This window comes from Mustelus asterias, chromosome 17 (assembly GCF_964213995.1).
Source record: "Mustelus asterias chromosome 17, sMusAst1.hap1.1, whole genome shotgun sequence".
Classification (NCBI taxonomy): Eukaryota; Metazoa; Chordata; class Chondrichthyes; order Carcharhiniformes; family Triakidae; genus Mustelus; species Mustelus asterias.
The window spans coordinates 49,544,465-49,562,602 of record NC_135817.1 but is presented as its reverse complement, the minus strand read 5'-3'; the positions used below and the strand labels follow the sequence as shown (position 1 = coordinate 49,562,602).

Genomic DNA, 18,138 nt, shown 5'->3' with positions numbered 1-18,138 from the left:
AATCCTCCATGGCCTAACTCCTTCATATATCTTAACACCTGCAGCTCCACAAAACCCAACCCTCAGGAGATAATTGTGCTCTTATAATTCTGACCTCTTGTGCATCCATAGAACCATAGAAAATTACAGCTCAGAAACAGGCCTTTTGGCCCTTCTTGTCTGTGCCGAACCATTTTTTGCCTAGTCCCACTGACCTGCACTTATAGAACCACATGGCTCCCTAATTTTAATCACTTGACATGCATTCACGACTGCCTAGGCCCAACGCCCTGGAATTTCCTCCATAAAACTTTGCCTTCCTACCTTTAGGACCCTCATTAGAATTTGGTCAAAGTAGTGGTGTTATCATCTAACATCTCCTTACATGGCTGTGTCAAACTGTTTGATAACTTATGAAGTGCCTTGGACCACTTCACTACATTAAAGGCCTTGTAAAAAAGCAAGTAGTTGGTGGTGATGGTAAGAAAAGAGAGACTAGTTTAGGCATCGTGATACAATTCAAACTGACTATGTGCAGACAACTAATTCATTTGAGTTTAGAAGGATTCGTTGCCAAGATTCTATGCTGTGCTAATACCTTATTCTGAGCAAGTCCAAAGAAAACGCATGAACAAATTATGAATTAATTGGTTGCACTTTGTTTACTTACTTTGTGTCACACTAATTTGCTTTACCAATTAGTGCTAACGACATCTTTTAGAATGATGTTTTGGTGCTTTGCAGAGATGCTGAGAACAACACAGGGTACTCACATGGTTAGGGACTGGCTGCGTTCCAGTCCTGTTTACCTCAATGTACACAATCAAAATCAGACAGCAGCATTTCAAGCTACACTATTCAGCAAACCTGGAGACTGATGTCAGTAACAATATTTGTAATTCCAGGTACCAAATTCTTGACAAAATGTTGAAATAACAAGTTCAACTGTTCTGCTTCGAACATAGAAATCAGAGGGTCAGCTTCTACTTCTAGATGAGTGCCTAGGAAATCCCTAAAGTATGCCTGTAAGACTTGCATGTTTGCTGGGAGATATATTATCTGAACTCAACTATGATCACATGCAAATATAGTGAAGATGGGATACAGATTCTGTTCATCGAAGTAGCTTGCACATCACTGGGAATCATTTAAATATGGAACCATACTCCATCTGGAGAATAGGGATAGTAGAAAGTGTCTGAAAGAAAAATATACAAATGTTGGTTCAATTTGCAGCTCCCTATGCTTTGGTTAGAAATTCATCGTTTGTAATGTATGCCCTTCCCCCAAGATCATAGGCTGTGGCGACTGTGAAAAATCATAGTTGCAGTTTGCAACATTCAAAGTAGATTGTGACAGACTGGACTCCATCCTGCTTCATGTTATTTTTCTCTTCATTGTAAATGACTATTTTCCATTATGGAATATGTTAGGCCAAGGGATTGAGTTTCTTTTAGAAACAATAGAACACAACTGTTGTCTATCACCTGGGTCTATAACTTTTAATGTCCTAGTAAGCTTTTGAACTGTACAGAACAAACTCCTGGATGTTTGAAAGAAAACATTGTTTTCTGTTATGTGCGTGTAATAGAATGCAAGCTTACAGATATAACTAATAGCCTGGATTTTGCAGTTAGTAGCAAAGCAACGGCTTTCACCATTGACCTCAAAGAAAGCTGCCCACAAAGATCCAGTGATCTCTGAGGTTGAATTTCACCTTTTCCAAATGTTAATTTGATGTCAAGGTGTCCAGCAACAGTGATGTCATCAAGCAAGGCAAGAGTTCTCAGACAGCAAACCAGGAAGTAAAATTCAGCAATTATCCCTTCACATATTTTTTTAAAATACAGAGCAAAATAAAGATTGGGACATATACATTAAAAGCTGGAATATCAAGCAAACGTTTGAAAACTACGAAGCCATGAAATCAATGGAGAAAACTGACATTGTACAAATATAAAATTCGTTAGGGCCAGTGAAGTTCTTCAGTTATGACTTAAGCACACCATTAAAACCTAGTTATGCCCCATTAACAAGGTGTACATCACAATGTAAAAGGGAAAGTTCTGGTCAGTCAGTGATTTCTAATTGATTTCATCTATCGAGATTGTAAAAGTGTACAGTCACTGATGGATTTAACTGTACATGTTTCTGTTGGTTTTAAAGGAGTAATGATGATGAATGCCGGCAATTTTGCTGTCATTACCACCATAAAATCCAGGCTAATATCTCTAATGGGCAAGTCATCATTAATAGGTAGTCCTACAAAAATTAGTTGGGTATGCACTATGTTGACAACTTCATTGAAATGCAATGCAGGCATCTTTCAAAAACATTTAATGCAGAACCATTGTAATAAGGAAAGCATCCTTCACCTCATGAATCTCAGCAGGATTCAAAACAGATTAATGGAGAGGATAGTTCCTTGATTCTACAGTTTCAGTGCACCGTTTAAGGATGTCAAGAGCTCAACTTAAATACTGTGCTAATTAGAGATTTAGCTGAATCTTGCCATGTTCACAACAACATCAATGGACATCAAGAAAGTTCTAAAAGATTTTAGACTGGTTGTTGTCACAACAATTTAATACTATAAAATTGGCCCAGCAAAAACAACACAATTTATAATTTCACGCTAATATAAAATATTTTATCAGAACTTCTAACACAAAGTAGGAAAGGCACAACAAATTGCCCATGAAATACAAATTTCTCAATTTTTTATTGAATAAATATGAACATAGAACAGTACAGCACAGAACAGGCCCTTCGGCCCACGATGTTGTGCCGAGCTTTATCTGAAACCAAGATCAAGCTATCCCACTCCCTATCATCCTGGTGTGCTCCATGTGCCTATCCAATAACCGCTTAAATGTTCCTAAAGTGTCTGACTCCACTATCACTGCAGGCAGTCCATTCCACACCCCAACCACTCTCTGCGTAAAGAACCTACCTCTGATAGCCTTCCTATATCTCCCACCACGAACCCTATAGTTATGCCCCCTTGTAATAGCTCCATCCACCCGAGGAAATAGTCTTTGAACGTTCACTCTATCTATCCCCTTCATCATTTTATAAACCTCTATTAAGTCTCCCCTCAGCCTCCTCCGCTCCAGAGAACAGCCCTAGCTCCCTCAACCTTTCCTCATAAGACCTACCCTCCAAACCAGGCAGCATCCTGGTAAATCTCCTCTGCACTCTTTCCAGCACTTCCACATCCTTCTTATAGTGAGGTGACCAGAACTGCACACAATATTCCAAATGTGGTCTCACCAAGGTCCTGTACAGTTGCAGCATAACCCCACGGCTCTTAAACTCCAACCCCCTGTTAATAAAAGCTAAGATGTGGAGATGCCGGCGTTGGACTGGGGTAAACACAGTAAGAAGTTTAACAACACCAGGTTAAAGTCCAACAGGTTTATTTGGTAGCAAAAGCCACACAAGCTTTCGAGGCTCTAAGCCCCTTCTTCAGGTGAGTGGGAATTCTGTTCACAAACAGAACTTATAAAGACACAGACTCAATTTACATGAATAATGGTTGGAATGCGAATACTTACAACTAATCCAGTCTTTAAGAAACAAAACAATGGGAGTGGAGAGAGCATCAAGACAGGCTAAAAAGATGTGTATTGTCTCCAGACAAGACAGCCAGTGAAACTCTGCAGGTCCACGCAACTGTGGGGGTTACAGATAGTGTGACATGAACCCAATATCCCGGTTGAGGCCGTCCTCGTGTGTGCGGAACTTGGCTATCAGTTTCTGCTCAGCGACTCTGCGCTGTCGTGTGTCGCGAAGGCCGCCTTGGAGAACGCTTACCCGAATATCAGAGGCCAAATGCCTCACGGGCATTCGGCCTCTGATATTCGGGTAAGCGTTCTCCAAGGCGGCCTTCGCGACACACGACAGCGCAGAGTCGCTGAGCAGAAACTGATAGCCAAGTTCCGCACACACAAGGACGGCCTCAACCGGGATATTGGGTTCATGTCACACTATCTGTAACCCCCACAGTTGCGTGGACCTGCAGAGTTTCACTGGCTGTCTTGTCTGGAGACAATACACATCTTTTTAGCCTGTCTTGATGCTCTCTCCACTCCCATTGTTTTGTTTCTTAAAGACTGGATTAGTTGTAAGTATTCGCATTCCAACCATTATTCATGTAAATTGAGTCTGTGTCTTTATAAGTTCTGTTTGTGAACAGAATTCCCACTCACCTGAAGAAGGGGCTTAGAGCCTCGAAAGCTTGTGTGGCTTTTGCTACCAAATAAACCTGTTGGACTTTAACCTGGTGTTGTTAAACTTCTTACAATAAAAGCTAACACATTATAGGCCTTCTTCACAGCTCTATCCACTTGAGTGGCAACCTTTAGAGGTCTGTGGATATGGACCCCAAGATCTCTCTGTTCCTCCACAGTCTTCAGAACCCTACCTTTGACCCTGTAATCCACATTTAAATTAGTCCTACCAAAATGAATCACCTCACATTTATCAGGGTTAAACACCATTTGCCATTTTTCAGCCCAGCTTTGCATCCTATCTATGTCTATATGGTATATCTAGAAGCAAAATCTTATTCCCAGTGCAATTTTTTCAATTTTTTCCAATTTTAAAATAAAAATCAATGTGATCTATGCAATATATTACCTTCACAATTAGTGAGATAGCACCTACAAAAACAGATTATATGGGGCTGCAGTGAATTACAAATCTGAAAACATCAATCTTCAACATTATACGGCAACTAATAGCTGAAAGGCAACATGGTAGTCAACACATAAATCATAATGGTTCTCATTTTAAAAAGTAAAAACACTTTACAAAAACAGGTTCCAATCTAAACAAGCTTGTTGGTTGCTCCATTTGTTTCTGCTGCCTTTGCTTTGACTAAAAAAACGCCACAGATTCTAAACCACAGAAAGGAAATAAAGGCACTGACTGAATGTGTGGCAAAGTCTTTTAATTAAAAAAACGATCTGTAAAAAAAAACAGCAAAGCCACATCCCTGGCAGTTCTGGAAAGTTAAACGCATGTATGTTACAATGTTTTCAGCATACCACAACCTCCACTAGATTGCCTGCATAACTGTCAACAAGGGCAACCAGTTCTTCAATTACAAAGGTTAATGAAATGTGTCAATATTTAACTTCTCAAGCAGCTGAAACTAAAGCACCTTTCCTGGTTTGGAATAAAGATGCATTTTATTCAAATTGCTTACATTAACAAAATGAGAGAACATAAGGTCAGTCTGAAATTAAGTGTACAGTAAAATGCAGAATTCTAACCTTCAACTATATAAAAAAACATTTTTCACACTTCCCACAGAAAAAAAATAAATGCAAGGAGTTACTGGAGATAGAGATTACATACAGAACACCAAAATCTCCATGATGTACCATTGGTGGGGTTAACCTGCAAATACAGCAAGGAATGGGGTATCTCATTGCGCTGATTTAGAATGGCCAATAGTTACCCCCTCTCCCCCTGCCAAATCTAGCAGACTTGGGACAAAGCAAATTCAACAATTTGGCCCAACTAAGACTGACTGCAACTTGTAGAGAAGTCATTAATATTTCAATAGCTGGGTAATATCATAGAATTTCAGCAATTTGTACAATTTGATTTGGATCACACAAATTTTAATATACCAGATCTCCTACGTTATCGCACAAATCAAAGGACATGCTGTGTTACAACAATGAGGTGTTTGTATCATGTAGGGGATAAACACAAAGTCATTTCCAGTGACTGATTAATTCACATTTAATTTTAACTTAATAATTTTCTAGGACACTTGCTGCTAATTTAAGGATTAAATTCCATAATTGACCATTAATCTAAAACATATTAGAAACACGCGGTCTTTATTTTATTTCAGTTGATTCCTGCAATGTTATATCAAAGATAAAATGTCCTATTTACTTCAAGCAGAACTGGAAGGTGGACCTGTTGGAGGTGGAAAGAAATTGAAAAAGAGGTGTGAAAAAGAAAGTGGGTATGCAAAGGAGATCTGGGTGGCAAGGAGTTGGGGATAAGCGAAGGAGGATAGAGGGCTCTTAACAAGCTCCAAACCAATGTTTCCTCCTGCTTGTCCCATTTCCAGTAATTAAAAAAGGTAAGATCAGGGAGTGAAAATTGGGGAATTAATGCAGTAAGTACTGCTTCCCATCTTCATAGGTTTACAGCAATGATGCCACGTCAAATCGGCCAGAATTGGGCAAGGAACAAGGAACAAAAACAGTAAAGAGTACCCACATTTTCAACAAACAAACTAGAAACTCCAGTTAGCCTACTTTACAAGCTATGTATCCAACGCCAGCAGCAACAAACTCATATACCTCACGCAAAAACAAATGCATTGTTCCAAATATGGTAGTCAAATAAACAGGTTTAACTAATTTTCAGATTCTATTTTATTGTATGTGCTTAATTGCAACTAAAGAACAATAAATATTTTACTCACCATTGAAATGCATTATAATGGAAGTAGACAAGACCAAGGCCATATAAAAAGGCAGCATTCTATGGGGAGAAAAATATTAACAATGTAATGAAGTTAACAAACCCGTTTTGTTTTATGATTTGTAGCAACAGACCAATACGTGGATTAACTCATTCATTCTATCTCTCCACGTAGAATCTACGTGCAAAATAATTACCTAACAGTAGTCACTTGCATTTCAAACTAATGAACAGCAAATGCAGTGTTTTGATATGTAATGTCATGAACTAGATCATCATTAAGCATCTCACAGGAAACTTATATAGCATCATTAATATAGAGAATCATCCCAGAGTTCCACACAACCATCATCAGACAAAAATAAATGATAAACCAAAAGAGTTATGAAAAGGGACGACTTGAAGTGTTTGTTTAAAGCACATTTTAATGAACGCCTTCAATGATGTTGGGGAGGTGAAGAGGTGTTTAAGGAGACGACCCCGAACTGTGGGGACCAGGCAGAAGGTGCAACGGCAACAGGGAGTGATGCATAACAAATCAGTCAGTGGAAGAGTTCCCAGAGGACGGCAGACCTTGAGGAGGTTAAAAGCAAAGGATTCAAAACCAAATATCAAATTGGACAATTGAAACTAATGCTGCTCACCCAGGGTGTGTGTGATGTGTGAGGTGGACATAATGACAGTTAAAATATTGGAACCAACTTTGGATATTAAGTTTACAGAATTTGAAGAACATTAGAATAACCAAGCTTGAAGGATAACAAAAGCACGAGAGAATTTAGTGGCACACGGACTAAAGCAGCGGCACAGGAGAGCAAAGTAAGTCTAGATAGCCTTTGGTGAAAAGGATATATTCAGAAGCTCAGTTTGTGGTCAAACAGGATTGCAAAACACCAGGCTGCAGCAAGCAGAGACAGTGGTCAGGCAGAGAGATGAAATGGCAGGCCAATGTACAGAATTGTACAGAAGAGTCAAAGAAATGGGCCAAACCTCAAGACGGAGCTTCAAATGTGCAGTTGTGGAAAGAGGGAGAGTTTTAGGAGGCAATACAGTCAAGGAGGGTGATGATGACAGACCCTTGGAAGAAAGAGAAACATTTAAATTCTAAACTCTGGGAATTTCAAAATGCAATTCTAATCGACTTTGGTGAGCAATCTTTTTCAGCGGTCAATACAAAAGGAAACAAGGATGTGGGCGGTGATAGATACAAGAAAGTTTTTGGAGATGGCCCTGTGATCGAGAACCTGGGGTAGAGCAGTTACATCAGAAAACGTCGAGCAGGTAGCAGGAAAATATGGGCACAAGAGTTGACATGAACTGATGGGTCAGCGAAGACAGCAAAATTAAAGATGGACAAACGAGCAGCAATGGAGATTGAAATCACCGTGTACAGAGTCGCTTAGTACTGATACGGAGGGAGGAAAGAGGCACAACATGTGAATCAGAATAGATAATGAATAGATTTTGATTTGATTTATTATTGCCACATTATTGGTAGATAGTGAAAAGTATTGTTTCTTGCACACTATACAGACAAAGCATACCGTTCATAGAGTACATAAAGAAGAAGAATAGAATAGAAACCCTACAGTGCAGAAGGAGGCCATTCGGCCCATCGAGTCTGCACCGACCACAATCCCACCCAGGCCCTACCCCCACATATTTACCCGCTAATCCCACTAACCTACGCATCAGGACTAAGGGGCAATTTTTAACCTGGCCAATCAACCTAATCTTTTTGACTGTGGGAGGAAACCGGAGCACCCGGAGGAAACCCACGCAGACACGAGGAGAATGTGCAAACTCCACACAGACAGTGACCCGAGCCGGGAATCGAACCCAGGACCCTGGAGCTGTGAAGCAGCAGTGCTAACCACTGTGCTACCGTGCCGCCCGGAGGAGGAGGAGGAAAGGAGAGGGTGCAGAATGTAATGTTACAGTCATAGTTAGGGTGTAGAGAAAAGGGATAAGGGACATCATGAAAATTGGGTAGTGATGAGATTAGCTCCAGCTATCAAATCTCAAGGAGGAAAGCAAGTGGTTGAATGGAAGACAAAAAAGTGATCGATTAAATGTCAAGGCAAAAGGGGGCAGAAGAAACAGGATTTGAAGGTTGAACAAATATTTCAATAAAAGTACGGAAGCAATGGAGTGAGCTGCAGGTAATGAGGAGTGTGAGCACCAGGCCCAGATGGGTAATTAGCATGATATTTTAATGCTAGTGGGATAATTCCAAAATAAGGATCATCTTTATTGGGAACTGATCAGCATCCATCGTGTCACTGTGTAATTTATATAGTCCATAAAGAATCCTGGTTACAGCGTACGACTGGGTGCAATTCAGTAAGACAGTGGGTTTCTTACACAGAAAGGGAATTTCCTCAGATTGAAATCTGCAGAGAGATCCATCAACCCACAGATAGCACCAAACCTCTCGCCTGCAGTTACTCTATAACAATGCAACAGATGGTAGCAAGTAATTATTTGGAGAAATAATTTAAACTCAGTGCTTCAATTATCTTTGGAACCTCTGTCCACATACTAGAGTAAGAAGTGAAGAATTCATTTGGATGTTTCAACAGTGTTTTCAGACAAACCAGGATGGAGTGTCCCAATTGCACTATAATGACCCACTGCCACAACCATTTATAATGTGTAATTTTCAAAAAGAAAATAAGCATGGTAGGCTAACATGTTGAGAAATTGCAATAAGATATTAATGAGCAATCCTCAGACTCAGGTGCTTCTTGTGGCCAAAAGCTAGAAAGGTTAGATTTTGCATCAACTACAGAAGCCAGAAAAAAGTGACCGTCAAGGAGAAACATTCAACATGTCAAAATGCAAGTATATAAGAACACAGTACCTGACCATTGGACAGTGTCAAGTAGCTGAATGTTGTAATAACATGTCAAAGATGCTCACTGCCTTTCTATTTGGGTGTGCACTTTTGGCTGATCTGATTCACAACTGTGTCCATGGACAATATGACATGTTATCAATCAGTGCTGAGCAAAGAACAAGAGAAAACATAAATCGTTTTTCAAAAATAAAAAATCACAGCAGGTTGCTGTGGTCTGAAATGCACTACTGAAAAAGGTGGTGGAAGTAGGTAATATTCAAAAAAGAAAAGGGAAAGTAATTTACAGGGCTATGGGGAAAGCGTGTGGGATTTATTGCATAGCTCTACCAAAGAGCTAACGGGTGTATAATGGGCTGAATAGCTTCCTGTGTTGTATGATTCTAGTAATTGCAGGCTATTTGGATTGCAAGATACTTGCAGCCATAGTTTGGCAGAATTTGATTTCAGGTTGCTACCTTGCACTTATTACCCATTCAAAACGGTCTGGTCAGCTGGGGGTAATGTTGCATATGTTCCAGAGTTTGATTTTTCTATCATTCAGAGCTATGATAAACAATGTTGTGCCAGATATATTATTCAGAAATTTTGCAGTGGACAAAGAATATTGTGTGCTACTATGCGAAACAGAAGAGGCAGTGTATGGATCGAAATCCAGCCACCTAAATCTGTCTGTGCCTGAAATGTTATGGATCACCTGGGAATTTCCAAGATGAGATATTTGGCCATTTCAAAAATATTTCAATGAACCCACCAACACGTAAACTGGTCAGTAATGAAAATTACTGTTAATACTCATGTAAAGTCTTATCATTTATATATGCCAAGTTCAAAACAGGGCGAGGGATGTCAATAACGTTTGATAAAAAAGCCCAGAGTCCATGGAAATATCTGGAGTAGAAACTTTGTTCAGTTGCTTCTCCAGAATTGGCAATTGGGGGCTCAGGAGCCAAGTTGCTGGCAAAGGAACTATTTCTGTACTTCAAGGCTCAAACTTATTGAGTGGAAATGATGCATCCTAGTTTGGCAAGGGCAGTGTTGAGAGACAACGGACACACAATTGAGTGAATGCCCTGGTAGTGACTTATCCAAATCAAATTATACATACCACATCAAGAAATACTTACGCAGGTTATAACTACAATAATTGGGACACCTATGTGTCTTCACTTGTTCTTAACAACACAAGTGCACTTCTTGCCAGAACAATTGATTTATTAGCATTTCATCTTTGGTGGAAAGAAAATCACTCTCAATGTCACAGTTCAGACTCGAATTTCTATTTTTGGACTCAGATCAGAAAAAAGTCAAAAATGTTCTGAGACTCGAGGGGCATTCTAATAATTGGGATACTCTAGCCACACATCAGAAGATGGGATATGTTCTTACCTCTATAGTTCACTGACCATACCAACCTAATTAACTTCTAAGGTTACATGGAAAGAGGAAGCTGAGTGAACATTATGTCCTAAACAGTTGACTATCACTACAGGGTAGCTGGCAAAAATGACACCATACAATCTTTATCACTTCAGTATTCCCAAGTGTATATGAATGGGATTTGGTGCAGATTAGGAGATCAAACAGTGGAGATTTGAACAAGCATGAGGATGGGAGGTTGTCAATGAAACATTGAAATGGCCGTATCTGGAAGCGGCAAAAGAATAAATAATAGAATTTGCGGCAAGAGTACAGAGTTTGAAAAGGAAATTGAAGACAATGGCTTATCTCTTCCCAATAAGCAAAGCTGGGTCAAGATAACTGGTAAAAAGAGAGAAAATTGAGCCAATTCTGGGGGAGAAAACAATATTTAGAGGTAGACTTAAATGTTCACCATGTTGAAACGTTTGAATCCCAGAAACAAATGACAGTGAGGAATTCAGAACAAGAAAATCGTACCCTCGTTAGTGTACAGGCAATGGAACTGTGGAATAACTTTTTGAAAAGGCCATTAAAGCAGACTATGTGAAGAAAAAGTTTTTTTTTGTAGAATCCTTAATGTAGATAGCATCACAAAGTACTCATGTGCAAGGTAGTTGGGATAAATATTGAAATAAGATTTGGAGATGGAGCTGGAAACTTTTGATAATTCCTTTTAAAAGCAAGGTGAAAAGAGGCAACCATGAACAGACAGAATTCTCAAGAAGCAGGACCAGTGTGACTTTTGTGGGGCAGGGGACCACTAACAGGCCAGAATCAAAGCTTCAACAGAGAAGCTAATTAAATAATATTTGGGACAATGGAGTCAGTAAAGGTCAGAAAAATGGGGGAAGAATGGATTTCGGAGTGACTATAAAAACAGCAGGGCTTTGGGCAAGTTGGAGTTCATGGAGGGAGGTGGATGGGATACCAAAAAATAGAGTGTGAAATAGTTAAGACCACAAGTGACGCAAACACACAAACATTTCCATGGTTCAAAAGCTTAGACTGAGACAGAGGAAAATGGCGGCAATTTTGGTGGTGGTAGGATGTGCAGTTTAAAGACCATTCAAGACAGATTAATATACCAAGATTATGGACAGCCTGGTTCAAGAGAATGACCAAGGAGGCGAAATCAGTGGCGAGACCACAGCATGCCACACAAGTGAAGGAAATGGCTTCAATCTACATCATGTTGAACTGGAGGATGCGCCAGTTTATTCAAGATTTGATGTCAGACAGGCACCTTGGGTATTGTGTCAGATTTAGAAGAGGCGCTGAAGGACAATAGTTCAATCAACTATGTCAAATAAAGCACAATAAGATCATTTGTCATTTTGCCAAAAGATGCTTTGGTACTTTGAACAACAGAAGTCATTTGGAAACCAAAACTATAATAATAAAATGTCTGCATGTACTTTGAAATTAAAATCTTGCTTGACCAGCCTCATTTAATTTTTTAAAGTGGTAACAGAGAAAGTTGTTAAGCAGATGCAATTTATTTATCAATCAGGCGGTGTGCATCTCCATAAAGAGAGGCCATCCCCAATGTTGACCAAATTGGTTCCGTAAGGGCTGCAACACATGTGGCATTCATCATCTCCATCAAAACTGGCTTCCAAAAGCTGACGGTAGGACTAATGCTACTGGATCCTCCGACAATACAGTGCAGCACGCAGGACTGCTCTGGAAGTTGTTTGCAGTGCTTCCAGCCTGGGTCATGACAGCTGTCCTTTGCAACAGATGATTCAAAGTCTACCTTGGACAAGTGAGAAGGACATGGAAAAGACAGGCCAGACTATCACAGAATTCAGTGCTAGCCCCAATCCTGTTCAACATATATACAAATAATCTTCCTATAACCATGTCCCAGAAGTTCATCTATGCTGATGACATCTGTTGTGCTACCCAAACTCCATCCTTCAGCAATCTGGACCAGATCCTTAAAAAGATGTTAGAAAGTTGACAGAATACTGCAGCACGTGGGTGTCTCATGTCAAATCCCTCCAAAGCCATATCCAGTATATATCACCTCCACGATGTCAATACCAAAAATTATACATCGACATGAATGGCCAGAGATTAAAGCATGATCCCAACCCAACATACTGGGGAGTGACACTAGATAGGACCTGGTCCTTCACGAACATCTGAAGGAAACAGTCGCAAAAAGTCAAAACCAGAAACAATCAATTAACTAAATTTGCTCGACTCATGTGGGGCACTGCTGCTACAATAACTTTGGACTTCTGCACTCACCCCATCATATTCCGCAGTGGAGTACTGTGCCCCTCTCTGGTAAAAGTTATCACATGCAATATTGTGGACATTCAACTGAATGCCACAATATTCATTATAACTGGAACACCCAACAATCAACCTCCCTCATCTGGCTTCCTGCACTCAAACATCATTCCCCACACATCCCCTGACTGTTGCAAACTAGTTCAAATCATTGTGTTGCACCTCACTTATCACTCCATGATAACCTATCACTTCCAACCTACCTACTGCCTACCTCCCATCTCAGTGCCCCACATAGATCAAGATCTGCCAGCAGACATTCTTTGGATAAAGGTCTGGGAAACATGAGAAAGTCACTAAGTTCCTCCATGTGCGAAATGGCAAACTTTGAACCACCACAGCAAGAGTGGTCCTTGCTAAACGGGCTCAGGACAGGACAAGGCTCCTATGCAGCTAATCTCCATCTTGGGGGCCTCAATACAAAACTCTTGTACATTCGTGGAGAGAGACAAATAATGCTGCACATTACCAAGGAATATCCCTTATACAAAATAAGGGACAGCAAATCATCTTAAACTCAGCAAATGAGAACGCCATCACTTGGCTTTGGAGGTTTGCATTTGCTAAATAATTTTTTTTAATGATCTAAATTTCCAAAGGCACCACATAATATATAGACAACTAAGGTGAGAAGCAACACAATGAATAGCGAGCTGGGTGCAAGATAGAAAGCAGAAAGTTGAGATGAAAGGTAGTTATTTAGAGTGGCAAAAGGTGGGAAGTGGGGTCCTGCAAGATTCAATGTTTGTCAAAATTTATATTGTTGATTTAGATTTTAGAATCGTAGCAACCCTACTGTGCAGAAGGAGGCCATTCCCCCCCCATTCGAGTCTGCACCGACTCTCTGAAAGAGCATCTTACCTAAGCCCTGTGCATTTACCCTGCTAATCCCCCAATTTGGGACACCAAGGCAAATTTAGCATGTCCAACTCACCTAACCAGCACATATTTGGACTGTGGGAGGAAACCGGAGCACCCGGAGGAAACCCACACAGACACAGGGAGAACATGCAAACTCCACACAGACAGTGACTCAAGCCGCGAATTGAACCCGGGTGCCTGGCACTGTGAGGCAACAGTGCCAACCACTGTGCCACCATCAAAACCAGAATTTCTGTATTTTCTAATATTCAGTTATTTCGGGGAGTGGGTGAATCATCCACTCCATGAGGAGGGCTGCAACAAAATAAAAGACAGCATTAATGAAGTTGCAGAATGGGTATATAGCTGGCAAATGAATTTCAACACCGACTGGTGTGAGATATTGCATTTTGGACAGAAAAATAAAGATGTCACTTATCACTTGGAAAATATGAATCTAAGTAGGATAGAGGAGCAAAAGGATGAGATAACAAATATACACAACTAAAAGTAGCAATGCAGGTTAGTACAGTTTTTTTTAAAGTGTTTTTTTATTGTTTATTTCAAAAAGGGATAGAATTAAAAAGCAGAGAAGGCATGCTCAACTTGTATCAAAATTTGATTACTCTCTAATTAAAAGCATTGCGAGCAGTTCTGATCTCAATATTATAAAAAGGATATACAGGTATTTGAGTGGATATACAGAAGAGTTACAATGTTGACACCAAAATTGTGTACACATATCAGGAAAGAATCTCTTTTTTCTTGAAGAGAGAAGGGTGTGGGTAACCTAAAGTATTTTAAATTACGAAAGATTTTGATCGAATACATAGAGTCTTTCCACTTGCGAAGAAGAGCAAAGCTAGAGGCTGTCAATACAAGACGCTCACTAAGAAATTAAATTCCGAAATAAGTTCCTATTGCATTCCTGTGTGGCAAGAATGTGAAATTTGCTACCAAAGGGAGTGATTAAGATGAAAAGTGTGAATGCTTTTAAGGGGATACTAGCTAAGCATGAGGGTTGTGCTGATAGATGGACGAGGAAGGATGGGAGGCAGCTCCAGTGGAGTATGAACAGCAGTAAGCACTGTTTGGGTTAAATGGTCTGTTTCTGTGTAGTACACCCTACGTAATTTTATGTAGACGCCAGATTGGAGCAATGAAAATGAAGATTTGAGCGTCAGGCAAAGTGCTAGATAGTGGGAGTGCCTTCAAATGCCTTTGATTGGAGGGGAAATGTGGCAATTACAAAGAGTAAGCTTGTTTGTTTTAATTTTTTTTTTAAACTGTATGATAAAAGTGATTAACATGAGGGAGATATTGCTTACAGTAAGGGTAACATTAATAATGTCTGCTCACAAGAGCTGGAAAAGATAGCAAAATTGTCAAAGGTATTATAACTATTTCAGTAGCGAAGGATTGAGTAAGTGATGGATTTCTGGAGGCGAATTTGAAGAGGATGAAGTGTGAAATAGTGGACAAAATGCAAAAAGTTGAGGATGGAAGATTTGATGAACAGGAAAAGACAAATGTTGAAACAAGGGATAAGTGGATGAAGAAGCAGCTGCATGGATGGTTTTATTATTCAGCACCAAGAAATTCAGGAACTTCTCATTTGCTGTTTAGGGTCAGGGTAGACAAGTTGCAGGGGACCATTGATCTTTGAGACAACTGAGGTACTCTGAATGTATTAGACATGCAGGGGTACATTCAAGAGAAAACATCAGTGAAGGCAAGGGTAATAAGTTATTTCTGTACGATGATAGTGGAAAGGGCAAATAGAAGGAAGTCGTCTTAAGGCAAAAGAGGCAGTCAAGCTTACAAGCAGACAAAATAATAATGGAATTTTTTTTTTTAAGAAGTATTAGCTAGAGAAAGTAATTTAAATTGCTATTCAATTAGTGTAATTTTTCCTTTATTCCTTTAATTTCCAGTTTAAAAATCATCCAAGGTTTCACTGATGCAGACACAAAACCACCTCAAATTTAATTAAAAAATAATTTCCCTGGCAATTACAGTATTTTGGTATTATTGATGCTTTGTTGATCATTTATAAGAGATAGATATGCATGTAAGTTATGCTTAATGGGATTTCCCATCACATTAGGTCAAAAAGTAACCTTGTACAAAACTCACTAGTCCTAACTCAAATATATTACTTAAATTAAAGAAATCCAATTTGATCTTCTATTGAGTTGACTGGAAGCAGCCTTAATTACATTGTCTTAAGAGATCTTTATTATTTTATCATAAAGGTTGCCATTTTTCATGGAAGGCTCAACAGCATTTCCTGTAAATTGTTATGAAAGCAGACATGCCATGCTTGGTGGTTCCTGCTGAAATTCTGGGCCTCCAACAGGTGGAGCTATTATTCAACAGGATATGGTGTATGTGCTTGGTGTAGACAAGGAGACTGGTGGTAATGCCATCTCATTCTTCAGTTACGTTGCTTTTCTAGTATCTTTGTCCACCTGGGGAAGGCTCAAAACCATGGTTGCGAGTTGTGAAATGACCAGCTAATTACCATTTTTGAGGAGGAGGGTAAGCAAGATATCTTAAGTCAAAAAGTCTCCAAGGTGATAATGCAAGTTCTGAACCAAATCAATTCACTGTAATTTAATACCTAATCTAAGGTAATCAAGGGCACATCACTGACCAACAAGTCTGGTGGATCATCACTGGAATTTAATGGGGAGGGCATACCTTAGCCTGGGATTCTTCTCACTTTTCTGTAGAGAATTCAGAAAACGAATGCTTTAACTAGTAGGACACACTTTGCTGGACAGGAAGCTCAGAGTAATCAAGTCCAACGATACTCCTACATATCCTTGCTAAATGGAGTCTATCCCAACAGACATGTACATTGCACATTGGGTAAACAGAAAAGACATACATTTTCAATAGCTTTTTTTGGAGACTCAAAATACAGTAGGCCCCTACATATGTCAGAAAACCGGTTGGTTAAAAAATTGTATATCCTGCTGGATCCTGTGACTTAAATTAGATTACTTAATTTTATACTCTCCAATGTTTAAATTATCTTTAATACAGTGTTGCTAAGTCATTCTAAACTAGAACTACTGAGGGGGAAAAAACTGTATTCAGAAAAGTCAGCAATATACAAATGTAATTTTGATGGAAGAGTAGACTCTTCCCTGACCAATAAACAATGACAAATACAGTAAATCCATTTAACTTCAACTGATTATCATTTTTATAATGAAGAAAAGATTGCTGAAAAGAGAAATATGTTGCCAAACCTTTCAATCTTGCAATCTCAGGACAAAATGAAAAACTGACAAATTTCAAACAATCGCAACAATTTATACCACAGAAATTGACTGGGCTGCAAACCCAGTCAATTGGCCAAGTTTCTGCCATGGAGAAAGCAATGGGGGAATACATGTGCCTCAATTTCTTGGGTAATTAAAAAAGGCACAAGGTTTGCACATATTCTTTTTGTTTGCAGAGAACAGGGCCCTGCATAAGAACGTATGTCACTTCTAGCAAATGTAAATGAGCAATCCTGAGTGCGCCGATAGCTACACTATCAATTTAAGATAACCAGTTAAGCTTGTAATGTGTCTCCTTTAGCCATTGGAATCTAATAAATTAATCTGGATAATTATATAATTTTCCGATGCACATCTGCTGAAATTAGTGGTGAACTTTCACATCCACTAAGAGATGTAGGGGAGCGATGGCCTAGTGGTATCATTGCTAGACTATTGATCCAGAAACTCAGCTGATGTTCTGGGGACCCAGGTTCGAATCCCATCATGGCAGATGGTGGAATTTGAATTCAATTTTTAAAATCTGGAATTGAGAATCTATGGATGACCATGAAACCATTGTCAATTGTCAGAAAAACCTATCTGATTCACTAACCTGGAAGGGGACCTTTAGAGAAGGAAATCTGCCATCCTTACCTGGACTGGTCTATATACGACTCCAGAGCCATGCAATGTGCTTGGCTCTCAACTGCCCTCTACAAGGGCCTAGCAAGCCACTTAATTTCAAGGGAAAATAGGGATGGGCAATAACTGCTGGCCAGCCAGCAACACCCACATCCCATGAATGAATAAAAAAAAATTATACTGAAGTAATCTTGTCCAGCTGCATAGTCAACACAAGTTAAAATTGAACAAACAGAAGATAACGAAAACAATTAAATTTATACACCACTTTCTTTTCTGCTATAACACCCAAGATCGGGATTGGAATTTGGGGTCTCTCAACTGAATATAAAGATCAAGTGTGTG

At 39.5% G+C, this 18,138-nt stretch overlaps 1 protein-coding gene across 3 annotated transcripts in view; it reads right to left on the bottom strand.

The window, feature by feature from the left end:
- Positions 1–18,138, bottom strand: part of kdm6a (lysine (K)-specific demethylase 6A) — a 213,705-nt gene that overhangs the window by 124,934 nt on the left and 70,633 nt on the right. For all 3 annotated transcript variants that reach the window (XM_078232615.1, XM_078232617.1, XM_078232616.1), the window contains exon 5: positions 6,437–6,495. In XM_078232615.1, the coding sequence (XP_078088741.1) occupies positions 6,437–6,495 (59 nt within the window). The remainder of the gene's footprint in view (positions 1–6,436; positions 6,496–18,138) is intronic.